A 27,895-nucleotide genomic window follows, 5' to 3' on the forward strand; every position below is an offset into this window, starting at 1 on the left:
TGCATAGATTTCTGCTTGAAAAATGCTTAGTGCGCTGCTCAGGCTTTCAGAGTGTTTGGTTCTTGGTCCGTGCACTCTTTTTCCAGTTCCTTCTACTGTTTTTGATCCGTCCGTATACCATTTAATGGCATTTCTGTTCATTTCTTCTATGGTGTTCTGACTCCACTTGCTTTTACTGTTTATTATTAAGGTGAAGTTTTTTTCAAAGCTAAACTTTTTCGATACAACGTCCTGAGGCATGTCCCAGGGTTAGTCATTATTTAGGAATGGGTTTTCTTTGATGATTCCGTCTCTGAACATTCTTCTGATGTTTTATCTGCCGCGCTTTCCAGTACTATGTGAAAAACTATTAATCCTTTATTTGTATGCGCTAAAAAAGCCTCGAAACATTTTATTGTCATTAATATGTATCAAATAAACTACCCAAAAAACTTATTTCATATACGTTTTACGCAGATGACAGTGACAAGTTTTACGCAAAAGTGAATAATCGTTGTTAATACATTTTGATTATACTTATGGTTAAGATTAGAAATCTATCCATTGAGCTGTATTTGTGTTATTTGTATCCTTTCAATAATTATACCAATAAACAAATATCGTGATAATTTGTTATACTTATATAGATTTGACTTTTTTTACAGCATGGCAGCATAATATAAATAATTAAAGCCTGAACCTTATGACCAATATTTTTGATTTATCCATGGTAACATTTGTCTTTAAGGTTATTATCATATATCATAATAACATCACATATTTCCAAATTTTTGCCTTTTGAACTGAAAATTTTCTTGTTTTTGTGACAAAATTTAAATTTACAAATATTTTGTGATGGTTATCAAATTAGTGGTTGAGTTTTTTGGAATTTCTGGAACCGTTGGCGATATTCATACTAAATGAATCATACACCAACACTCACAATTACACTGTCTGATGCGCGTTTCGATAACCAAGTTATCGTCCTCAGAAACTGAAGATAAACTTTACCTTCCTTTACCTTCAGTCTCTGAAGACGGTACTTGGTTATCGAAACGCGCATCAGACAGTGTAATTGTGAGTGTTGATGCAGTGGTGGTGTAAGCAGTGTATTTAGTAGTGGTTGAAGATTAATCCCAGATCGCATCAACTTGTTCAGACATTGTCAGATCCATCCGAATGGATCTAGGATATCTATCGAACGTATTTTCACAAGCTTTATATTATTTTTTACCAATTTCAACTGATAGATTAAACTAATCAAAAATCGTCGTAAAAAAATGATTGATTTTATTTGAAATATCTCATTTATTACAGAGTAGGGAATTGATTCAAGAATCCTCAGCATGCGGGCTGATAGACATCTTTCATTCTCTGTTACTGTAACAGTAAACTCTAGTTTGATGTGTTATTGCAACCGGACCCCTGCAGTTAATACTGTTAGTAAAGTCATTTTATTTACATAAATAAGTATACGTTACGAGTACGAATTTGAACATATTATCGACTTTGATGCATGTGCATTTAAGAACTACATGTAACTTCCTCATTCGAATGCATAAATCTCTAGCGAAAAAAGGACTACACGGTATATTTTCAGCATGCAATGTCGTTGAATAAAACACTATTCGGGTTTGCTAACGTTGTTTTGCTTTGATTAGTGATGCTGCATGTGGAAAAACATGAAATCGAACGAATCCAAACATTCGTTTCCTATTAACGAAGTAACTTCATCAGATGTTCCATTAATAAATTCTCATCAAAATCATTCTATTGTATCTCACTATCATTCATCGACATGACTAATTTTATCATCTATAATTTCACGAAAATGCTATTATCACTTTGAAACGAGTGCTCAAATAAAAAACAATGCAATTCATCCTAAAAATGCTTACCTAAAGAAAAATAATAATTTGATTTTTCAGAAAATCAGTTAAACGTTAAACGATGTAATAATGCTCAGTCTCTCTGTAAACAATTTGGTGTCTCAGTTGTAATGTCTTAAATCTTATATCTTGAATAATGTTAATAAGATTTTAATTGTTAAGCAGTGATTGTTTATATTATTGTTTATAAAAATGAAGTCATAACAATATCTATTTATTGTATGTTTTTTCAGATGATACCCACTTGATTGAAATCTCAAGATGGCTAGAAGAGTAGCCAAAAATCACTACGTAGCCTCGCCACGACATAACCACTCACCGACTCCTGTTCACGTTCCCAGAAACGCTCCTTATTCTGATGGAGAAGAAAGCCAAAGAGCACCATCCGAAAGAACCTTATCCGAATACACTTCAGTGGTAGGTATTTCTATCAATAAGCTGAAGAAATTGAGAATTCAAACATTATACTTATTTAGGAGAGACTGAGGAACTGAAGGGGTTCAAAATATGCTACAAAGTTGTCGAGAAAAAGGAATATTAAACTGACAATACCAATGATCCAAACGAATATTTAGTAGTTGCAGTCCTAATATATATTTCAATTTATTAGCCAAAGCCAATAACCTCTAAAAATTCCAGAATATAAATTAGTTTATCCTAAAGCCTTATTTGGGCATAGACTAAACGGAATTTTTCTGTCGGCCATACCATGTACTAAAAAATGTCTTAACCCTTCAGATATTTGGTGGTCCTATAGACGCATGGACATCAAAGTTTTTTATTCTCCCAAAACACGGAATGGATGTCGCGATATTAAATGTTGTAATTCTGTTATTTTGATGCTTCATTGTTTATAATAAAATTTTCGCTTTCTTAATCCTACGTCCAAAGAGAGTTAGAAAACTGCCTAAATGCACTTCGGTCATCAGTTTTGCCACTCAACCTAAACACAACTTCCAATAGTTTAGATGTTCCATCAAATTTACTTATATAAAACTAGAGACACTGCTTGGACTTCTTGGTCATGGTGCATATCTTAGCACGATTAAAATATTTACACATAGTTCAGGCCTCACGAATATGTGGAAGATCAATTTCCACCTGTCTAGTTTTTGTGTGGCCACATTTCTAAACGGTGTGACTCTATTAAGCATACTTTTAACAATCTAACACTTTTAAAAAGTTTGTTCTTGGTCATCTATTTACACATTTATTCTTAACGGTGTTGTTTCTCTTGTTGTGTTTACGAATAGAACAGAAATTTTCAAATTTTCAAGTACGAAACATAAATACACTCCGCCAAAAGAATATTCCATCTCCATGACAACATTGCTTACCAAATCAGCGTTAGTGGAAGTTTTTATTATTATACTACCAGAAACTAATAGAAATACAAAAATAGGCAAAAGAAATATCGATAACCGTGAGAAATCTTTTAAGGAATGCTGAAATTAGAGCTAGAGTAGCTGACGTTGCTCCTTTTTGCGGACGACTCCAGGTTTTTGTTCATGTACTTCAGATTGGAGAATACCCGTTTATCGAAGAGATGTGATAGGTATTTTCCTTGCAACATAGGACTTTCAACAAATTTTGGTGGAGAGTCTATCATCAGTTTATCATTTGTAGAGTGGAAATTATATTTGGGGATCGCACAGATTTAGTACTATTGGATAGAAGATCATTAACTGATTACAGGTCCGTTACACAGATTTTACATCCACATTTGCGCCTTTCATACGAAACGAGTTTGTGTTAATGCATGATGAAGCACACGAATACCTTCAAGAGATAAACATAAGCCCTATTGGGCATGTGTGAACAATATTTACAGGATGAGATCCACATATTTATACCAGCTAACCTTGAACAACTGCAAGAGGTGTTGCGTGGGAAAATTAATTGGAGGACTTGATCAGAAGCGTTGTCGTGAAGTGATTAGAGCTCGAAGAGTCAACACATATTAGTAAATGTATTTATTTAACTTTTAAATATGTGTAATAATAACCTTATTAGGTATTGACATTTTTATTTTCGATTAATTATTTCTATGTTAAATTCATTTCAATTCAGGAATTATTACAATCGAATACCCACGTTTAATGGAGTCAAGAAAAATATTTTGGAATGAACTATACATATCCAAATCTTAATAACTTTCCGTACCAATACGAATACATGATTTCTCATTCATATTTCGAATAGCTACCGTGGATGGCAATTTCTCACAGTCCGCAAGTACATGGCGCATTATTTTCCCAACAAATTATTGTAATACCATGCAATAAACATTTATTTATGTAGGTAAATAGGTACTACATGTTGTACTTGAATCGTATATATTGAAACCTTGCCGCAAAGTAACGAGTTTCTCTTTAGTACAAGTATACAAAATAACGACGACATTTTTTAAACTGCTCATACAGAGATAGGCTAATTACGAGGGGATTCCTAATAATAACATGAAAATTAAGCTTCATCTGTAGTCGATATTTTGCCAAAAATTTGAAACAAATTCAAAATTAACTGGAAGAAAATCTCATAAAAATGGAAATTATTAAAATTTTATAGATTCTACGAAAATATGTTTTGATTAAATTATTTTTTTGTATCATTGTTGCATTTATATATAATAAAAACAGTCTCCAATGAACAGAGAACGTGCGGTATATTAAATACTCGAAAGAAAGAAAATCGTTTACAATCTGTAGACAAAAGCTTGTGAAAAACTTGGAAACAAACACACAAACAACTCAATAAAATAACGATAATAACTTTAAATTGTACATGTGAAAATGTTTATATGTAATATACATTGACAAAACTAAACCAGATAATAAAATTAGCTATAAGGCAATTCTAAAATATATAATAATTTGAATTAAAAATCAATATCAAATATACCCTCAAATTCTTGCGAAATGCAGGGAAAAATTTCAACTGGCAAATGATTGTGCTTTTTTTGGATTGTACCGTATTGAGCCCTTAAGAAGAAGAGTACTTAATGAATAGGCAAACGGATTCAAATATTAATAAAGAAAGAAGAGTCAATATTTTGAATCTTTTAAAGAAGTACTCGCAGTAAGTTCTACTATTTAATCTATCAGCTCTCTATTGTAATTTGATGATTCGCTCAAATTGAGTCGTACCACACGTACTCCAGAAGAAGAGGGCATATCGGAGATGCGACTCAATAAGGCCATAATCAAGTTTTATAGAGGTAGATAAGTTTAGTTCTTTGAAAACTGATCTACAACATTGAACGACGTCAATGGTGGTTGTTGTTTCGTACAAAACGCCGCAATGTATTTTTATATGATAAAACTTTAGTTTTAGAAAGTTTGAGCCAGAGAAGATTAGAATCGCACCATAATTTATGGTGATTAGGTCACTAGATATTATGCTCCTATGAAGTGCTGTTATATCAGGGTTGCTTCAAACGAGTATCGTTTGCAAATAGACATATTCTACCACTGATATCTAGGTAGGCAATGCCGTTGATAAACAGAAGAAACAAATTACAAGTTGACTTTTGTTGGTGAAGTTTGACTTAAACCATGCGAGAGGTGCTCGCTCGCTTAACGTAATCGAAAGCCTTGGAAAAATCACAGAAAGTTGTTAAAATGAAGTGCTGTTAGAGGAAATATTATTTAGGAGGAAGAATATAAAATCATTTGTGAATTAGTAAATTATAAATCCAAATTGACGAATAATAAGTATTTTATATTTAAACAGAAATGATAAAAACCTTTTTTGATCTTAGATAACGTGGAAAGGAGTGCAATTGGGCGATAATTCAATGTTTGATATAATATTATAATTATTATCGTCTTATGGCATTTTGAAATGAAATGTTTATTAGAGAGTGATTTCTCACAGACTCGAAAACATCTTTAATGTAAGCCCATCGGTACCAGATGAGGATTTATTTTTAATGTCATTAATTGTACTGTGAAGTTCTGCTAAAACTACGGTAAAAAGAAGAAGAACCTGGATTCTGGCATATCAGCTAATGTCTCACATTGACTTATTGACATCTAATGATATTTTATTAACACTTGTTGTACCTTTTTTGAGATAATGAAAACAAACTACCAAGTATTCTTTTAAATTTGAATATTAAATCAATTAACTATACGATGAATTCCAGGATTCGTATTCTGACTCATCAGTTTCTTTTTCAACAGTTGTTCGGCGTGTGAATAATCAGCATTTTGATTCATATCAGCTGGTATCAAATTTTCCTCAGAAAAAGGTTTCATATTCATTTAGGGTTTCTGAGAGCATTATAATGGGTAATATTGTTTTTTCCATAACTGTTTCACCATGCAAAATAATGTTCTGCATAGTTGGAGTCATAGGAGCATAGAGGAATAATTGTTTAATTCACTTGCAGTTTTTGGATACGATAAAACTCGTTGATATTTCCGTTGAAGTATTTTCAATTTTCAATTAAGTATTGTAGTATTTAATCGAAATACGTAGAGATCGATAGCGTATCTAAATTGTTCTAATCCGGTAACATCTTGTGTGAGTAGTATCAAGATGAAGATCAATTTAATGCCATTTAATGATTGTGATAAAAACTTTTTCCCATTATAGAATTCACGAAAGAAAGTCGACCTATATCAAAGAACAGGTGGAAATAAATTTCTACTTTAACGCATCGAAGAAAAACTGACTAAGAATCATTTTCAACACATGACGTTGTTTCTAATAACTACAATTTTTGATTCGTTCATTTGTAACTTATTCGTTGGTTTTCCTAATATTATTTTTTATGCAACCTTCGATTTTTGATCGAGCCTTTGTTTGAACAACAATTTATAAGCTTACTTCATCGCAACAATGCTATTTTATATTTTTACTACTACAAATTGTTCATAATGTCTCAAAATATTCAGGGAAATTATGTATAATTATTTCAAAAACCAAATACAACTACTAACTTGTCCCTCGTAACAGATTCTGTGGCATTGACGATTAATAATTTTGAAATTGAAGGTCAGATGCGCATCAGAGGTGAACGGTAATCAACATCAACAATCAATTTATTCATATTTTGACTTCAAGGCATTTTAGTAACCCATCCAAAGAAATTTATAAATAATAGATATATCTTGTAACTCATTAAATTTAATAAGCTGTACATAAAGCTTACAGATTTGGAAAATTTAAAAAATAACCTGTCCATCAACTGGTAACATCCTAAAATAGTAAATTAGTTAGATCTGTCTGAGACAGATCTTTTGTGGGATATTTTTTGAATGGAATGTACAATTCAACTTTTTTAATTTTAAAATGTGATATAAACTACCCCACGCTTTTATAATAGTGATATTAATTTTCTCATCAGTTATTTCATTGTTATCCCACGAAAAAGCGTGTTTTTCACTTTTTTTTTTTAGACAATATTGTCCACATTGTCCGATTTAGTCGAACTATAAAAACTCATAATTTCCGATTCATCATTGGACTAAGTCTTGTAATTTTATTTATACATGGATGACACCAAAATAGGCTTGTGTCCAGTAATAACGAATTTCTTGATTTATAGTTTCTAATTATAAACGAAGAGACGTATATAAAGAAATAACAGTCTATTCCTCATAAAAATTAATTATTCTTAATATTTTTAGAAAATAAATTCGATAAAAACTAGGCATTTAGTCACGTGACTGCGAACACCAACCAGAAAGTATTACGTCGCGGTATTATTATACTTTTTCAGCATTTAGTATCTTAATATTCTTGGACAATACTGTCCTTGTGGGAAAAAACAGCAACCAAAATTTAATACATCTCAACATATTCTTTAAGTATGAAATAAACAACTATTTCTAAATATTATCAATTGCACTCACTATACTAAAATCCTGTATACTGATGCATCTAAATCTGAGGTTGGCGTCGCCAATTCTATACAGGAGAAGTATATACCATCCTCCAAGCCTTGAACTCCCTATCCCCTGACGATAAACAATCAGCTATATGTACAGACTCGCTCACACCAATAAACTCCATTAGACAAATATATCCAGTACATCCTATTATTCAGAATATCCATGACTCTATTGATCATCTCTGGTGTTAAAATTACTTTAATCTGACACTGGAATACATGGGAATAAACTTGTTGATCAAGTTGCAAAAGAAACTTCGACGGCTAACCTCCACAGTGACTCAATACAAATTCACAATGTTCTCATAACTAGCATAAGACGTTCCAGACGGGTCCGATAGGCAAATCAGTGAGCAAGCTGAGTCGTGCAGACTCAGTTGTACGCAGACTACGTATCGGGCATACTCGACTGACTCACTCATATTTAATGGCCTCTACTGATCCTCCCAAATGCCAGCACTGTTGTTCACAATACTCCGTAGCTACCAGCTAGGAAATTCGCTCAAATTTGTTAATGTTAATGTCAAGGTGTCGTAGTTAAAGTTAATAATTGTATCATAACTGTACCATGGCCAAGTGTCAATGACCTAAGTTGTCAAGATACGTTAATTCTAATAATAAAAAAGTTTTCTGCAGCCGATAATTATTTTAATACAAATATAAATAAGGAATCCAAATCTAAAAAAACTATCAAATTCCCTGAAAGTAATACCAAAATAAAACTGATTAATTTTTTTGTTAGAAAAGATTTCCAAATAGATCGATTTACTTCCGAATACAGGGACGTTTAGGATTATCTTTAACTTTCGAATCAGTGTATATTTTGATCATACTATTATACTATAGATACAAAACAAGAAAGCGTTTGTCCCCTAGAGAGCATTAAACAATTTTGTTAAATAACTGTATTTGCGCGTATTCACAACTAATGTTTTTCCGATTCTAATGCAAATGAGGTATTCACCAAATCATAGGATACTTGTTAATTTCCAATTTACTTCAGATTTCACACATCATTGTTAATTCTATGGCCGACTATAAAAGTGTTTCTCAGGAAGTAACTGGTGAGTGCATGTAAAATGCTTTGTGTAATTCGGGACAGTTAGAATTCACGACATCAAAAATGTATAGTTGAATAAACTATAAAACTAAAGCAATTAAACGCTCACTATTTAGATGGTTGTTACAAAGTTCAAGATAAAAGGATAATTACACAATAGCTACATACCGGGTATCTTACTAAGTATGGCTCTCTATACTAGAGACTATTTTTCAGAAACAGTTTATAGTATTGTAGCAGGATGAAAAATGAAAGTTGCGACGAAAAAAACTTGGCAATGATTTCTAAAGAGAGAGAGAGAAATCATCAGAATAGAAGTCGTTTACAGAGTAGAAGGCACTTTCCAGTAAATATGACATCAAATTATTGCAGAATGCGGGAAGAGATGATTTCAATTGGAAAATGATTGTGCGTTTTTTGCATTGTAAAATATTGAGTCTTTAACTAATTAAAAACGTGGAGTAGGTAGGTAAAGGTCCTGCTCTGTATTCATAAATGTTTAGTTGTGCAATGATCTTTCTAAAATTGCAGAAGCGTGCTTACGATTTAGGCAAACGGATTCAAAGATGAATGAGGAAGGAAGAGTCAGAATTTTTAATCTTTTAAAGAAGTCCCTGCAGTCCCGAAAAGCTCTCTTTTGTAGATTGAAGTTTCGATCAAATTGAGTCGCACCACACGTACCCCAGAAGGGAAGGGCATACCGGAGACGCGACTCAATAAGGGCATAATAGACTGTTAAGGAGGTGGTCACTAGATATGGTCCTATGAAGTGCCGTGAAATCTGATGTCTAGATAGGAGATGTCGTAGGTGAACAGAAGAAACAAAATAGGGCCTAGCAGTGAGCCTTGGGGTACTCCACATTCTATTGGCTTGCAAGAAGACATCGCTGTATCAACCCTCGGTGAGGTATGACTTAAAACATGCGAGAAATGATCCCCTGAAACCGTAGTACTGCAATAAAATATTATTATTAACACAATCGAAACCCTTAGAAAAATCACAAAAAGTTGTTGCAGGCTAGAGACACATTATTAATTGGGAAAATTGCCATTTTGAAATGAACCGTTAATTAAAGTGGTAAGGTAAGGTACCAGATGAGGATTTATTTTTCATGTCATCAATTGTACTGAGAAGCTTTGCTAAAACTAGGGGCATAAAGAAGAAACTGTCCAAGTTAGCATTAGCATCAGGGAGAAATGAAAGCAGATCAAGAGAACAAGTTATAGAATTGATTCTTCTTGTCCTATTTATAATAATTTCAATTATTATTTGAAATATACTGTTAACGTTACTAAGAAACAGCGTTAATTAAATGGAAATATATAAAAACATATTAAAAACCGATATCGTCAAATTAGATGGTGATATTTGTTTATTTACGTTTTACTACGATTTGCGGATATAATTCGATTTAGATTTTAATCAACAATTAAACCAACGCTGATAGCTACAAATCGAAAAGTAAGTTTTTGACATGTGCCTAGGATAGTATTGGAATACATGTTTTTAGAATTCAACTGTGCCTATCAGAACAGCATCTCAATAGTAATATTTTCCTTCTACTCATTTACTGTTTAACATCAACGGGAAACTTAAATATTTCTGTTAGTAGAAGATTTGGCTCAAAGAAAACACAAAAACGTTTTGACATATCGTTTCTTAAGATTTAACACCGCGTTAAGCAGTAAACACAATGAATGCGAGCATGACGCGTCTAGACGTTCATAAATGTCAAAGATAGTTCAGCTTGTTGAGAAATTTTGATAACGGACACAATGATAAGCTTGCACGCGCTCTTGACATCGAAGTTAACCAACGCGCTGATCATCGCTGAACGTTAAAAACATCTCTTTTCTGTTGTAGTTTGTAGTTGCAAATATCCTGAAAAATGACTTCTCTGAGTGAAAGGTTGATAGAATTTGTACGTGCTTATGAGTGTTTATAAAACAAACATTCGGCTGGATATAATGCAACTAAAATTTAGCAGAAAATAGGGAATCATTTTCCCATTTCAAAATTCCATGACAAACTGGTAATCAACTTCCTGATTTAATCACATTCAGATTTTCTTGGATGTTTCTTCGTTGAATCTCAGCTAATAAGTGTTGGTGTACCATCCAGAATTGACCGTTCTCCGTTGCTCTATTGTCCAATTATTCCGAGAAACCAGGCGACCATTTGGTTCGCAGTGCTTCGTGCGCGAACAACTTTTGTTGGATTTGAAAGACTTATACAATCGATTGTTTTTTAGTTTAGGATTCATATGCATGAAGATCCATGATTCGTCACCTGTCACATTGAATTTTTGCAGCATTTCTTCGCACAAATCAGCACGAGCTTTTTTTGAGCGATTCCCAAATTATACGGTATTCAGGTTATGGCAGTTAAACGTGCAATATTGAATGTATACGAGTGGAACTAGTGCCCAATTATGCTTCAATCTCACGTTATGTCACCAGTTTAGGCACAACATCGATGTTTTCTGGCGCATCAGCCGATTTCGTAATTTAAGTAGCAACCCTCGATGCTTATGCAGTTTGTGGATTTGATGATGGGAATATTATAATGCGTAAAAAAATACTACGTATTTGTAGAAATAACGCTGAAAATAATCTTCCAATCGATTTTTGTTACTTGTATTTCAACGTCAATAGAATTTCTAAAATATGTGATTTCAGTTATCTCCTTGATCAATTTCTTATATTATCATAAATTCTGATTTAATTTGCAGCCATATACGATAGTAAATGAACGAAACAGTCGAAAATACAATAACCATCCGAAAAGTAATGGTTACCATAATGGCCATCATGCTAGTACACCATCTAGGGCGCCTTCCGCATTAAGTCGAGGAAGTGGTTATGACACAAACGGATCTGATATTTACGTCACAAGTGGTGCTTATAAGGCACCTTCAGAAATAAGGTAAGGCATAATTTTCATTAACAAAGATTTCAAATTAAGATTCAGACTGATGTAGACCAATGTATCCAAGTATCCCGATCAATATCATACTTACAACTTATCTATTTCTGTGAACTAATCGTATTTTTTGTTTATTTAGTTTAGTTTCAACTCTATCTAAACATTCAAAAGTTTTTTTGCGGTTGGATTATATACTTGAGAAGGGTATTTTAGGGGTATTTTAGGTCTATCTCTGTTCCCGATTTTTAAATTTATTTAAGGACAAATTAATTGGGTGTTGGGTCGAAAAATCAAAAGGTGTCATAATCATATACTACTCAAGTTGAAGGGAGAAAACAACCCGCAACTATTTTTAAGCTAAGAACCCATCAAACGACCGAAAAAGTACTTTTTCATTTGTTATTGGTAGAGCAAGAATAAAAGATTAAACAGAACGCGAAATAATCATATATAATAATATGATTGAAAGCATTATTAGTTAACAGGACTCAGTTTATCTCCAGAAATCTGATTATAAAAGATATTACATCAAACTTATTGTTAGGAGATTGGATGGGTTATTCGTTTGATCAATCTTCTTTACCTTGTAACTTGTTCTCTGCCCATGTAGTTGAGTATCTATCGAATAGTAGTAGTACTGTTGTGACTATGTTAGATGAACTTGCTAGAATATTCGATGTAACTTTAGAATCATATTGGAAATAGAGAAAAGTTTTAGAAAATGTCAAAATATTTCAAGTTAAAGATTCGGACTTATACCATATTTGATTTCTGTCGATACTAAATACTGAAAAAACTGCCCTTTATATTTCAATACATTATTTCTAATGTTATACAATATTTTTGTCTTCATTGTGTTTTTAAAAGGAAAATTGTATCATAACCAACACGTCGAAATTAACTCTATTAAAACTGATTCATTATAAAAAAAAAAACGATATTCTAGTAATTAAATTGTTGGCGTAATAGGCACCTAACGTTCTTATCGACTATATCGTGACATGAGGAAGACAATGGAATTGGATAACATTTTTTGCATTCGATGCGGAACTTTCTATTTCACTTTAATGATTGTAATAGTGAAAATTCTGTGAATTAGTACAGTAATCATTAAAAAAATCATATGAGAACGTATTTTATAATTCTAATATAACTAGACATGATGTAACATACTTATTTTATCAAATAATAATGAAGCTGAATTGAATTTTTTTTTTTTTTGGTAACAAATTTGTAATGTGAAACAAATTTTTTCATGAAACAAGTAAAATATTATACAATAGCGACTCTGTATGTATTGTTATGGTACGAAACTAGAGAAGAAAGACCAACACTGCAGTTCTAAATTCCACCATCCTCAAGTAGTAAGCTCTGAGTGCATTTCAGTCGTAACAAGAGAATATGGACGTGCTATGATCCTCTGTAATTTCAAGGTCGGCTTAAGTAAATAGTACACACGCGCAAATGGTGAAGCACGTGTTGGTAAGCCCTCTTCTTCAGTTACTATTGGAAGCATTGAAAGTATGAGACGTATGATCAAAGCAGATCCATCGAGTTATTCAGGAAACTCTTACACTACATTAAATTCAATTGTATATGATCATCTTCATATGGAAAAAACGTTACTTGTTGGAGTATCATAAGGTTAACATAGTATTCCTTCTAAAAAAATAAGAGAAGAAGATCCAATGAGTAAATGGCGAATGAAACCAACCTAGTACCAGCACTCGCCAATTATCGAACTCTAAGATACCATGCATCTTCATTTAAACTCTTTAGATGAGATCGTAAGGAGATACTGAAAATACACGCGACCATTTTTTGCATTTAACCCCAAAGAATGGTTTTACCAATACTTAATGAAAGTTAGATTAAAACCATAGAATACGATGGGCTATACATTGAATATTAAAGGTACATTTCTAATGACCTTTGCACAAGCGTCTTTGCACCAGTTTTTCTTTGGTTAAGTTTAATTTGGCCGTCTTTTTGGTTGATAGGGATACTTCTCCAGTGTATATCCAATTACGAACCAGTCTACTATCATTCAAATAAAGGGTATAAATACGAAATATGACAATTATTCGACCCAGTCCGCTTGTATCATGCATGGAACGAAATGCAAAATCTTGGAGCTTGTAACCTCTGCGGACAATTATTAGCCTTGAAATGAATATTGGAATCTGACACTCTCCATAGTTTGGATACTAGTTATAATTAACTAAATAAGACGGTTACTAGAATATACTAGAATACTAGAATATAAGATTTGGTAAGGTTTGTTCAATAAATTTCTTATTATGAATACCTACGATTTTTATTAATTTTGATAGATTATAATTCTTACTAAACGCTTTTCCCTCGAAAAACTAAACGATTGAAGATGAAGAATGAATGCATTCTTTTGTCATAAACTAAAATAAACATACCTTTACGAGGAATTTAAAAACCTTTTCTTCCGTGTTTCCCATTTTTTGTTATTTAAAAATTCAAACTTATATGATACAATATATTCATTATCATTTTTCAGTCGCACCTCACGGGTCCGAGCTCCAAGTCACATGTCTTACAGAAGCGGGATGGCACCTTCTGTAGCTAGTACTGCTAAATCAAGGAGTTCGCGTAAAGCTGGAATGAAGATGGAAGCCATGGCTGCTCCAAATCCATTCTGTCCTAATATCAAAGGGATGTGCTGCCTAATGTTGCTATTAAATCTAGGGATAATTCTTGTAACTCTGGGGTTTGTCATCGTCATACAATTTCACGAACCTATATATGTATGGTAAGTAAGTCATTTATTTATATTACATAACAAGTATGAACTTGTTGACAAGGCAGGTGTAATGACAAGGAAACGAAGTTTTATTTTTCAACAGAGTTGTTGTGTGTCCTGAATATTTAAATCTCATCGTTGTGAAGTTCTTAAACACGTAACTTTTCAAGCAATTGCAGCTTACATGCAAATCTAGCTGTTATAAATCCATTTTTTTTCTTTTTCAGGGTACTAGGAATCATCTTCTTAATATTTGGTTTTCTCACTCTCATCGGTAGCATGATCTATTGCGTTATTGTTTGCAGAGATTTCAAACGACCAAGAGACGTGAATCCTGATGAACTTTATTGGACACATCACTGGCAAAAAACAATCGGATCACCAGAAATTCACTATAAAGCTGAAGAAAAATATGCCGACGATCATTACAGTGACAGATACTCTGTTAGTAAACTATCTGGAAAATACTCTGATAAAAACGGAAGGTACTAAATATACAGAAAAAACCAATCGAAACGCATACGTTTAACCATTATTTTGTAATTGTATTTCAGTTTTGATCAATTATATAATTTTTATGCAATCATAGCTAATATTTAAATTGATAACAGAATCTGTTGCCACGTTTAATATTAATATTTTTAATCTTTGTTTCTTGTTGACTAAAATATTAATTTATATTTAATACCTATATATTAACGAAATATTTTGTAACAAAATAATACCTAAATTAGTTTTTTGCTTAAAAGTAAGTACGCATTACATTCATATGAATGGTTCTAAAATGTATATACTAATGTCAATTTTTATTTATATATAGAAAAAAAAGTCAAACAATTCTAGTAGTGTCTATGGAGGATCTTGTTAATTTCGCCTAAATTTTCTCGGTCACTTATGTCACCCATTTGACTTATTATGCACATGAGCAGTACCAAAAAGGTGTTCGTAATGCAAATTGGCAGTTATTCGGATAGTAAAAATCACGAGTTGAAATGTAGAAAACGTCTTAAATACACAATATTGACAATATTTCATGAGTTACTTACAATAATATTTTCAATATTAATACAAAATGAACGTTTTATTATACCACTCGAGTAATCGAAAATAATCGATCATTATTTTTCACTCTTAACGCGATGTAATCTTTATAAAACTACTTGAGGTTACGTTAATCGATTTTTCAAACATTACGTCTTAAATCGATTACTATTGAAACTCTTGTGATCTGATATAGTCCTTAGATGAAATTGAATGACTCTCCATTTTGGCTCTTTTCTGTACGGCAGGATTTAATATTCGGAATTGTTTTCATTTTCTAAATATTTTTATAATCAATAAATCACGCAATTTATATTTCAAGTGACGAGAAAGTCAAAAGAAATCATGCATGTAATTAATGATATTTTGAGAACAACTGATACTTCCATGACCAGTTCTATTCAAAAGTTTCTAGTATTTTCAATAACTAAACAAATTGAAATTTCAATATTTCGATAAAGATTACGACTCCGTGTGAACCCGCCTTAAGGATGCGGAAGTTTTAAAATGGATTCTTGTATTGCTACATTACCTTTATGCGAATATTATAAATATATCCAGGTGTAAATGCACAAATCGTAGTGTTTCGTATTTTATGATTTTTGAAAGATTGCGATAGTACCAAGGGATGATTCTCTCAATTAAAGGCAATTCTTTTGGTGGTTTCTTAATATCCCGTAATATTGGGAAACCGCAATTAGTACTATGTTTTTTCAGATCCATCGCAGACAAATCTTCTTACTTTGCAGTTTTTATTATTGTTAGTGTTAGCCCAAAAATGTATCTTTTAACCAATATTCTGCATTGTTTGACTTTAAAAAACTTTTAAAACCTATGTAGGTACACTGCATGTGATATTGTAAATTAAAATTTCTATAAATTTTTGTAAGATTTAAAAAAAATTGTGTTTATTTTGAAAATTTGTAAATAAAATTAACTAAATATAATTTTTTTTCTTTGAAATCCTTATTCCATTGAACGAAATTGTAAAATTCATTTATGATTTCTTAACTTACTTAATAACCAACTCTAAAAAAGTATTTTAAACAGTTCTCTGGCAGGAATTATGGATGTCCAGGTCAGTGGCGGCGCTAGCCGCCGCGTGGCCCTGTGTGAGGTGAGTTAGGGGGGGCACTTCCCCGGAAAATAGCAGTAGCATAGCAGTTTCGCGATTTAAAAAGCTTGATTTCATACTTCAATACTTGCGGGGCCCCAGACTTTAAAACATTAAAACCGTGTAGAAAATATTTATATACATATTTATTTATAAAATATTTATTCTCAAGTATAAAATTAAAATAACCTCAGATCCTCAGAATAGGGGAAATATTAGATAAAACCATCACAGCTTTCTGAATAATACTGACAGATTGATAGCCCTGCGGGGCCCTGTACGATCGCACAGCTCGCACATGCCTGGCAATAGTTTTTGAATGTAAATCTACAAAACTTGGTTATATTCAAGACGCTATAAAATAGAAACATTTATTTAATATTTTGCTTAACACTTCTTGTGCTTGATGTTAACACATAACCTAAAACATATTCCAAATTCAGCTGAAATCGTACACTCTGAACATCCATTTGTATTATAACCTTTTTCTTGAATGTATTATTTAATTTGAGGATTAGTACGATTTCCGTTTGAGATGAAATTGGAAACAGAATATTAAACAACAAATATAAATTCATATTGTGACGCTGTCTAAATAGGACAGACATCTCAATATTTGGAAAATAGACTAAAAGGTCATCAATACGATAAAAAAAATAAATTCAATTATAAAGATTCAAAAATTCTTGGAACGGAATCTAATACACTAAAAAGAGAATTTTTAGAAATGGTTCAGTTGATCGATTGATTAATATAAATATACAAATTGTCAGTGTCAATATCATATTTGGGAGAGACTGAAATAAATCGAAACGTCAATTTTTATCTTTCTTTGAAAAAATTATTGACAAAAGCGAATTTTAAAACAAAAGAGACCTAAAGTCAAGAACATTTAGAAGAATAAATTCATATACATATACTTTTATGCATGATTTGAAAACTGGAGGTTATTTTTTCCTATGTTGAAGTATTGAAAAGAATACGTGATAAGATAACACAGCTTTAAATAAAATTAGTTGTCTCAATATGAGCAATGATCGAGGCTCGTGCAACAATATTTATCAAAATACCGAATCGTGAAGGCGTGTTAAACCTCGATGTAGTTTCCTGCGATTTTGTCCTTGGATGAAAATGACGCTAAAAGGATTCTGGTTCGATGAAAAAGATACGGCTGGAGCTAATGCGATGGAAGCACATGGTGAAATTCGTGTTTTCTGATTTTGGGAAATAACCACCTGAACTAGAGCTGACTATCTCTATTCAATATGGTTATTTAGCAATTTAGCAGATTTTCTTCATTATAATCCTGTTTAGGTAGCTCAAACGATGCTTGTAGCTTGCTTTTTTGGTTAGGCTACATGTCCAGGTTTTTCACTATAAATTTTAGAAAAAAAATATACTTATTTTTCAACGTAATTACCATTTCAACTATCAACTGCCTACATCACCTCTTCATTGTTGGAAAATCTTCGACCACCCAGCAATTTTTTCAAGTCTGAGAACAGAAAATAATCCGAGGGGGTAAATCTGGCGAATAGGGTGCATGAGGTAGCAAATCAAACTTTCATTCATTAAGTTTGGAACATTGAAATAACGGACGTGTGAGTTGGTGCATTGTCTTGATGAAACAACATTTTCTTCTTAACAGTTTTTACTTGATTTCTTCGCTCAAACGTTGCAGTAAGTTCGCATAATACTCACGTTGATAGTTTCTTCTTTTTCAAGATAGTCAATGAAAATTATCCCACGCGCATCCCAAATAACCGACGCCATGACCTTACCCGCATATGGAACGGTCTTTGCCTTCTCTGGAGCCGATACAACTTTTTCAGTCCATTGTTTTGATTGTTCTTTTGTTTCGGGTGTGAAGTGATGGCCTCAGGTTTCATCCATGGTTATGAAACGGCGCAAATATTCGGTTTTATTTTACAAAATGGAAACATTTTCACGCCGGTCAGAATATGAGATTTGTGACCAAACGTCCTTAAAAGAGCAAGTTATAGAGTGCTTATAACCAAAATTACGCACTATTTCATATGTGTAACATTTTATTTTTTATAAGTAACGTTCTCAGATTTATTAAGGGTAGTTTCCTACATACTTCACAAATCAGGTTTTTCATTTCACAATAAAACAATTCTCAATAGCTAAAATTACAAAAAATTTATTGAAGAATCCTTTCTATGGAATTCCAGATTAATCCATATATTTATATGGATATATACTAAAAACTTATTAGAAAATATGTATAAAAAGACTTGATTAAAATAAAACATTTATATGTAACTGAATTTTAAGAATCAGTTATAAAATCATTCAATTAGTTTCTCAACCAACTCTATATCCGCAGTTAGTACACTTCTTCTTCCTCATGCAACAACAGCAAATTATTCCGCAAGGGAAACAGCACAAACACCATAGCCAAGCACAACATGAGTAGGTACCTGTCCATGATTTGTTATGGCAAACTGGACATCCTTCTAGTACTCCAGGATTGACGACAACTGAAAAGATCAAGATTGTTCATTGTTTAAGAAAAACATTTACTATGACAGGCAATTATCAGTCAAGTTTGAGCTCAAAACTCTAAGGTAGTTTTTTTTATATATTCGCGGGACCGATTAATCTCCAAGTAAATCTGACTTAATTGGTGAATTTCTTGGTTCATATACAAAATACAATAATTTTTGATTTCTTATCACATCTGAAAGAGTTGATCCAATTCCAGAATTTACTGATTTGTGCCAAAAATATTTTTCCTCAATTCGTTGACTGTTATGTTTCTTTATTAAAAAGTGTTACATATAATGCCCAGATTTAGAGAGCTAAGAGAAAATGACGGGTATACGGGTTCTAGCCACTGACTCATACTTACTTAAACTATAAATAAAAACGTACCTGTTGTCTGGATTGAAGAAGCTGGTTCAGACATCGGAGCAAATGTAGGTTGATTCAAATGTACTGGAAAATATTAGGATATATATATCACCACAAGACGAAGAGCATATATCTTGAATTTCAAAATCCATAATTCATCAATATCAAAGAATACTAAGGCGGGTCAAGAAGATCGTGACTCTTAATGAAATATAGGGTTTTGTTTATAAAATAATTTAATTTTCAACTTAGTCCCCTTTGACCTCTATATACTTTGACCAAAGTTTCTCCAATATGATAAACTAAATTTGACACACTTTATTATATTGCCAAATCCAATTTAAGCCATCGGACTGCACTGACCGACATCCAGGTAACATTCTTCGTGAATATACAGAAACGTTTGTTATCTTTTCGACAGTAAGTTAATTCAAATTAAAATCAGTTAGTAACCAATTTAGGATCGCTCTAATGTGCATGCTTAATTACGAACCTACTCAGGATGTTGATTTACCGCGTAATCAATGGATAACGGAATCATTGATACCTGCAAAACCCGCGAACGACAAGTTTGAAACTTCGCGTTCAATCGATCCTTAAACTAATTAGGGATCAGACACAAGAACAAAGCTATAAGCGATACACGCAGGATGATATGCATCCAAGGATGGTAGAAAATAGGTTGTCCGGTAACGTGGCTGCGACAGAAGAAAGATGGAACTTGTTGACAACGATTCGATGAAGAAACAGTCTTTGTGTGTTTTGTGCTATTTGTGTTTAACTCTTGCTTTGTATCCGCTATTTTTATTCTAAAATGGCGTTTTCATGAAATGTAGTGAAGATTATGTTTGTCCGTTATAAATTTTTTCATCGTATTAGTTTGATAAACATAGAAAAGTACTTTCAAATGTATTTATTCACAAAATATATCAATAGCTTAATGTTACATTAGTCACTTCGAAAACATTATTAGTATACTTATTAAACATAAATTCCATTTAAATCATATCTAATGTAATTAAAATTGAAAAGAAACACCCTGTATACTATTGGATATTTTAAATCTTTTCATTCTTGTTGTAAAAACATCTGGTTTTATATTGATCCTCGAAAACGACCCAACAAATCGACAAAAACCATGCCGTTTCTATGGTCTCGTCTGTCGGCATTCAACAGATGACGTCACACGTAGATGGCGGGCAACTTATTATCTAACAACCTTGATACACACCAATCTACAGGGTGATATAAAACTTTAATGTCTGGGTTGCAAAAAAATCAATTTTAGTGAAAGATACATATGAACAAATTTGATATTTTATTGAATTCATAAATATGACGATTCGACGTCTATATTAATGAAGTATTCGACTTAATTTCTGTGCTCCAACAAAATAGTAGGTACCAGAAATTCGGTAAGATAATGGCCACAATATTTTGGGATTAACTGGTCAATCTAATGCTATAAAATCCATTATTGGAAAGGTTGTTATGTAACCCATTAAATGAGGGATCAGTTAAACCCCTTTTCGCGAGTTGTCTCCACCCACTCTATATGGTTATTTTTTTGTATACAATTTCACTATTTCTCCCTAATGTGATCAGCCTTTGTTTGAACTTTTTATAGGGATCGAAATATTGAGGATGAAACTTTTTCAGTGCGATACTCTGTACAATAATTACCTCACTAATTATAAACGAAACTGTAGCAGGCAATAGATGTTTACATGTATAATATACCCACAACTTCTAGAAAATGAATTTAGTCACGTTTCGAATCCGCACAACCAGCCATAATTTTAATAAATGCTTTAAAAGAAAACATAATTATATCGTTTCCAGACGTTAATGTGAACCAACAAGTTAAATCGAGATATCTCAATACTTTTTAAATCCATAATAAATTTGACTTTTATAGAAATTTGAAATTCCGACTATAGTAAATATTTTTTATGAAAATCTAATATTTTGAAATTACAAAATTTAGGCCTTGCGATTGTCTGAAGATGCGATGAAACTTTTAGGATGTATAGGGGGGTCACTAGGAGCTTAACTCCGAGTTTGTGAGGTCTTAACCCTTGTCCTTCAGCCGTAAAAAAAGGGGTGGAAACGTTTTTTTGACTATATCTTTGAAACTACCAATCACACAAAAAAATTGTAACAAATCGCTTTGTCTACAATTTTGTTTTCATGCTTATTTCACTCTAAACCAAAAAATAAAAAAGTTATTAACAAAAATAAGTAAAAATTTCTCAAAAAATTTCCTTTTTGCTTCATAACTTTTTATTAACATTTATGACGTTATTGTTGTGTCTTACCGTTACCCTAGAGCCAAAACTATTCTTGTTTTCTAAAATAATTTCTAATAAGAGTGTACATTCATGTGAATTCTAAGCAGGTAGAAAAGATCCAAGTTACCGTTTGGGGAGAAAGGAACAACTACCTACTGCGATTATTATTACCCGTAGCCCTTGAAGAGGGACGTATTGAAAATTGTGGATATTTTATATTTAAATAAACTCTTGGGATACTCCATGTTACAATTATTATGTTGATAGTCGAATAGATAATGCTGTATCAGAAATTCTAGATCAGAGTCACTTGCGTCCCAGCCGACAGATTAAGATATGTCAGGTACGTCATGAAGGTACAAAAAAAATCATCTTGGACCTTGTTTTCAATCGTTCTGACGATGAGGCAAAGAACATAGTTGATAGTATAGCTAATGTTTCCAGCTTAGTAAATGTTGGAGCTGAATATCATAGCACCCCTCATGAAAATAATCTGCAGATGCAGAGAAAACTGTAGGAGAAGAAGCAGGACTTGAATGCTCTGTATGTATGTCTCTTGCACTTGCAGCAACATCATGGAAATATCTAAATGAATAAAAGAGAATGAAATCGAAGATGAATTACCAACCTCGCCTCCAATACACATTCAAAAAGGGGCCTATAGACTGTACCTCATGGGCTCATAAAAAAATATGAATGTCTTGAAATATTTTCTTTGTACCTCATTTTAATGAGTATTTACGCCCCGCATCAACTATGGGGAGCATTCAAGTCTCCAAAAATGCATGTAATTGAAAAAAATTCCGTAAAAATCCCCCCAACACAATATATTATTTTATTTTTGAATTTAGAATAAAAATTCATAGAGACAAAGGAATTTGCGCCCTCAGACAACTGCAAGATCCATGTAACATTTCACTGTGCGTTACTCTTTGTGCGTCTTTGTATGTTTCCATCCGACAATCTCGATTAGAATATGGTTATTGAATAAAGAGACTGACAGTGCTACAGAAGAAGTGTATAAAAATCAGCCCAAGACTTCTTTCACCTCAGTTTTCTTTGTTTCTCAAGTGAAATTGAAATGAAATGAATAAATGAAAAAGTCAACGAATTATATCAATGATACATTATAAGAGACTGAAACGTCTGATGTTTTTATGGTTCATAAAAGCAACTCCTGACTTACAATTCGCCTGTTGGTTCCTGCCGTCATCGTAAGGAGGTGGTCGTCTTTTTTCTGGATCCATTTTTGTCTTTTTTTTAGTACGTTCCAAGAAAAAAATACGCTATAAATGAGAAAACATATTGGTGATTTTTTTTATCGTAAAAATGTACCCTATATGTAGCAATTAGATTTAGAAAACATTTTTTCAATTGAAAACTATCTTTATAATAAGAATAATATCTTTAAATTTGTTAAAATTTTTTTTTAATTTTTTTTGCACAAGTTTTTTATGCCAGGCTTGTGTAATACGCATGCCATTTTTTTATCAGCTTAAAATAATGTTTTTTAATGAAATATTGAATGGCATGCAAAATAAAGTCACGGAAATTGCAACAGCGTTTTTTGCAATTTTCGTCATGCATGCCACTACTTTACAACTTCTTGTTGTGCACGCCAAATTTGCTAACGTCAATAAATTATAAAAATTAAGTATTGTTCAAATGGAATGCAGTTTGAAATCACGGAAAAGTCGTATTGAATTTTCACAACATTTTCCTAATATTTCCCACCCTTGGTCATACGAGGGGTGTATGCCAATTTTCGTAGAGTATTTTTGAGATGAAAAAAACTATTTTTTTACAATATTTTATACAATTTTGAGCCCCATCGGCTGTTGCGAATTGCATACCATCAATGATTATAGCTTAAATTTGTTCCAACTACGTTTTATTACAAAGGCATGCAATATAATGTTACGGAATAATACTAAAATTCGTTGCACAAAGAGAAGTCATTTTCTTTATGAAGTGCAAGCGCGCAAGGGCTCGTAACCCCTCTATCTTTCATATTTTAGGGTTAGTTATCAATTTTTAAAAAGGCATGCAGGAAAAAATGGGAGACCATTTTCTGTCACCATCTCCTGGTCTATTCAGCTACTTCTCAGTAGTGAAACCAAATTTGAGAAAATATTTGTTACCAACGCGCACCCTCGAGTGGGAAACAAAGTGGAAATATCGTTCCAGATGTAAAATATTTTTCAAATCAATGCGAACAAAGAAAAAAAATGTTATTGAAGGTCAATTTTCAACAATATCAGTTCAACGAATATCTATGAAGCTGTGGGTGTCGGATTTTACAATACTATCAGCAAATTTTTTTATCTGGTCAAATTTCTGTCACATTTTTAATGTAAATAGAGATGATTTCAGTATCATATCATTTTAAAATTAATTTCAAAAGAAAGTAGATATTAAGGACAACGCTTATGTTTTATCATAAAAATTATCGTACATATATCTGGTATTCATTCGTTCAATTATTTCCCAATTACTATTTCTATGGATGGATCAAGAAAACTTAAATCCTTAATGATTAGAAAAAGAAATTAAATCGCAATGTTTCAAAGGAATAAAATCATTTCCTACTGATTACCGTGCTAACAAAAAAGCTTGAATGACGACACAATTTTTCAACAGTTAATGGAGACATGAAACGAAAGAAGCGAAAAATTTTACTCTTTTTAGTTCTCCTACATCATCCGTCTAATACAACTTTCAAATTGCAACCATTAGACCAAGGGATCCATAATTTCAACACCCTAAACGATTTTCAACTGCTTCAAAAAATCTAATTTCATCAAAGAAAATCAGGAATATCTTCCAATAATTATGGATGATGAAAAACCAGCAATAGAACTACTAGTTGACATCAGCAGTTTGAGTTTGTTCGAGTGGATGAAGATGTTGCTGTCTCAAGTACACTAACTGATGGCGAAATTTTATGTGTGACAGATACAAATGGAAAAATTAACGATGAAGATGATAACGATACATCAGAACCTTAGGAAAAAGTGTTTTAAGGACACCTTACAAAGCTTCTGTCGACAAAAACCGATGAAAAAGTATTCCAATCAATTTTTCTATTAAAAAAAAAAGTAATAACTAAATAAATTAAACTAATAGAACATATTTTTAACGAAGTATTAATTAATTCACATTATAAAAATTTACACGTATGTACCTCTTAACTTTTGTCAAAGTTAAAGAATACCAATTAATAAATAATATGTATTTGATAATCATCATTCAATTATTTCAAGTTTTATTTATTTTCTCTGAAAAATTTCGAACCATTTGGTATTTCTAACACTCGATAATTGATTTTAAGAATGACCCTCGAGTTTAGAATTAACGAGTGTCGAATGTAATGCATTTAGGTACACAAATCTTATAATGAATTCCAAGAAAATGGGTAATACTTATGCACTAGGTCAAAATTGGAGGTTGGAACGTATATTATGAAAATACTCATTCTGTCTAACCTCAGTGCAAACATAGATAAGAGCATGTTTTAGGATGCGGCGACCGTTGAGGAAACCACAAACCAAAGTTTCTGTTTGATATAAAATTTAATAGCTGTTTCTAGGGAATCATTGAACAATATAAAAAAATTAGATTTCTTATGTATTAAATAAAATATATATTAAATAGAATGTAAATATAGTAATAGTATCGATAAATATATTTCATATTTTAACCAAATCAATAAGTTGAGTAGAACTAAATAAGCACGTGAAATAAAGAGTGGCTCATATCTTTTGTATTACCATTGTATAAAGAATAGGTATAAAATGGTATTACTGAATTAAAATGTATGTAAATATATTAGAAAATATTTTCAGATTTAAATCATTTAATATGTAAAAAAAGCCGGTTAAATATACTTACAATATTGTACTTACCAAATAATCTAGACACCATCAAAAACACTGACGAAGTGAGAAAAAACGATGAGACTGCAACAGCAACTCGACCAGTATACAATTTAGAGTTGGGACTAGTTAAAAATCGTTACATTTCGTAACTTATAAGTGCTTTATATTTTAACCAACTGGTACTTTTCTACACAATTTTTTGAAGAGCGTTTGTATTTTTTTACTTACAATTATCTCAATTATCAATTAAGTACCCGGCATTTGTAACTTCTATCATTGCATCTGCGAAGTAATCTATAGATTATTTACTTAAAAAAAGTGCATCCGAGATTGTATTGGCTCGAATTTTGATTTCCCATTTTAGTAGAAATACCGGAATACAGAAATTGTGTTCTGACGTCAGGTTGATTAAACCAATGTTGGTACGCCGTCAAAATGCCCCTTCACAAAAGTTTTGTATAATCAATATCGACAAAAAAAAACAACAAACATGTTTTTTCCTTATTTAATTTATTTATACATAAATTATTTCTTGCGTAATAATTTTCTGAGTAAAATAGCACCCACTGATAAAACAGCTGCTGCAGATACAGCTATTAGTCCATATTTGACCCCCTTCGTTAGTTTCACCTTCTTGAAATATTGATCTTCAATCATATCTATCAAATCATCCGTTAAATCTGCACCCTGTAATCAAATAATATATTTGAGAAATATACGTATAATAAACGTATCTAGATATCTAGATGGAAGACAATTTATGAATAAGTTGGAAATAAGTAGATTCATAATCAAGAATCATAAAATACTCTGCTTTCAAACCTCTCAATCATCAATGAAAATAATTATTATGAAACAACCGCTCTCATAAAAATATTTATTTATGGCAAGAATGCAAAAGACAGACGTAGAAAAACAAATACAAAGCCTTTGCTTTTCTTTTTGCTTTTCTCAACTTTTTAACAGACCAAATTCACAGAACAAAAACAGCGAAGAAACCCAATTTTAGAAACTTCTTATTGAGAAGATGGAGAAATTGCTGGCAGGGAAATTGAGAAGTGAAGAAATTCGAGGCATTCGTACAATTAATAACGAATTGGTTAAAAATGAAGGTACTGCATTCCTCCCCTCTTCAACAAAGGGACAAAACTTATATTTTTAAAAAGAAAGTGAAAACAGATCTACGAAACTATCGAAGCAGCAGATGGGTTTTGTTCACCCAGAAACGAAAGAGGATCTACGAAGAACGGCAATACATTTGAGGTGATTGTTGATCGCACCCAGGGCATTTTATGTAGTCCAATTAACCGATTAACCCTAATATAAACAAGATAATATAATAATTAGGGTCGCATAATATTGAGAGTCACACATATATAAAATCGACCAATGAATTAAACCGAAAAATGTTTGTGAAAATAGGAAACGGCCAAGAGGACAACCTGAGGCTTATCATATTTAACATTATGAATAAGGTGGAGAAGACTGTGAAAGAATATCGATTAGAAGATAAGTAAATAAAAATAATATGGCGATAAAGTGATAATATATGTTAATAAAGATAAACTCAACAAACAAACAACAAAACGGTTTGATATCTAAAAAAATAGATAAATCCTTTATCATAAGAACCTGGGAAATGAAAACTCGCAATCTATGATAGTCCAGTCATATAAAGTAGTTCACTTAGGAAAATCGAAATACCCAGCTATAAAGTCGTTTAAACTTGTTCATTTGACATCCTAAAACTCCTCTCAAAACTCACATATAATTCGATGTAGGAAACTTTATAAATCGGTGGACAAAATTCAAAAAAATCGATTGTTTGCATATTTTTTGCAAATAACTCGTTTCCTATGGGTTTTACGCTATTTATATTTATCATAAATATTGTTGAGCATTAAATTCTGTATAACTTTTGTTCAAAACATTTTTTCATATGGTCAATAGTTTCTGAAATAGAGGGCAGAACTGGTAAGAGTCCCATTTGAAATCCTGAAGCAAAAAGGTTGAGATTTGTAGAAGCTGCAGCAGCTATCATTAGAGAAGATATCCGATCCTCCATAGCTGAAACGAAATCTTATCCACGTCCCAGTAAAATGTTGGATGACATCAACCAAGAAATTCCAAAAATTTCACTGCATTTCTTAGAAGATGTCATTATTAAA

General features: G+C 32.0%; 3 protein-coding genes across 4 annotated transcripts in view; 1 reads left to right on the plus strand and 2 right to left on the minus strand.

Moving 5' to 3' along the window:
• LOC130897354 (uncharacterized) overlaps window positions 1–16,514 on the plus strand; it is a 47,723-nt gene extending 31,209 nt beyond the window's left edge. Inside the window, exons 2-5 of the mRNA XM_057806171.1 lie at window positions 2,102–2,285; window positions 11,560–11,753; window positions 14,284–14,535; window positions 14,754–16,514. Coding sequence (XP_057662154.1) covers window positions 2,130–2,285; window positions 11,560–11,753; window positions 14,284–14,535; window positions 14,754–15,018 — 867 coding nt within the window. The 5' untranslated portion in view covers window positions 2,102–2,129 and the 3' untranslated portion in view covers window positions 15,019–16,514. The remainder of the gene's footprint in view (window positions 1–2,101; window positions 2,286–11,559; window positions 11,754–14,283; window positions 14,536–14,753) is intronic.
• A 2,429-nt stretch (window positions 16,515–18,943) lies between these two features.
• LOC130897355 (brain protein I3) lies at window positions 18,944–25,914 on the minus strand. 2 transcript variants are annotated; one of them, XM_057806172.1, is made up of 4 exons: window positions 25,755–25,914; window positions 23,036–23,135; window positions 19,580–19,642; window positions 18,944–19,185 (listed from the first exon to the last, which is right to left on the minus strand). In XM_057806172.1, the coding sequence occupies exons 2-4, from the start codon at window positions 23,094–23,096 to the stop codon at window positions 19,010–19,012; spliced, it is 300 nt and encodes a 99-aa protein (XP_057662155.1). In that variant the 5' UTR covers window positions 23,097–23,135; window positions 25,755–25,914; the 3' UTR covers window positions 18,944–19,009. The 2 variants fall into 2 exon arrangements, with proteins under 2 accessions (XP_057662155.1, XP_057662156.1); XM_057806173.1 differs by lacking the exon at window positions 23,036–23,135 and having other exon boundaries at window positions 25,755–25,847.
• A 304-nt stretch (window positions 25,915–26,218) lies between these two features.
• LOC130897608 (uncharacterized) overlaps window positions 26,219–27,895 on the minus strand; it is a 63,965-nt gene continuing 62,288 nt past the window's right edge. The window contains exon 18 of the mRNA XM_057806541.1: window positions 26,219–26,414. Within this exon, the coding sequence (XP_057662524.1) occupies window positions 26,253–26,414 (162 nt within the window). The 3' untranslated portion in view covers window positions 26,219–26,252. The remainder of the gene's footprint in view (window positions 26,415–27,895) is intronic.

Source organism: Diorhabda carinulata, chromosome 8, assembly GCF_026250575.1.
Source record: "Diorhabda carinulata isolate Delta chromosome 8, icDioCari1.1, whole genome shotgun sequence".
NCBI lineage: Eukaryota > Metazoa > Arthropoda > Insecta > Coleoptera > Chrysomelidae > Diorhabda > Diorhabda carinulata.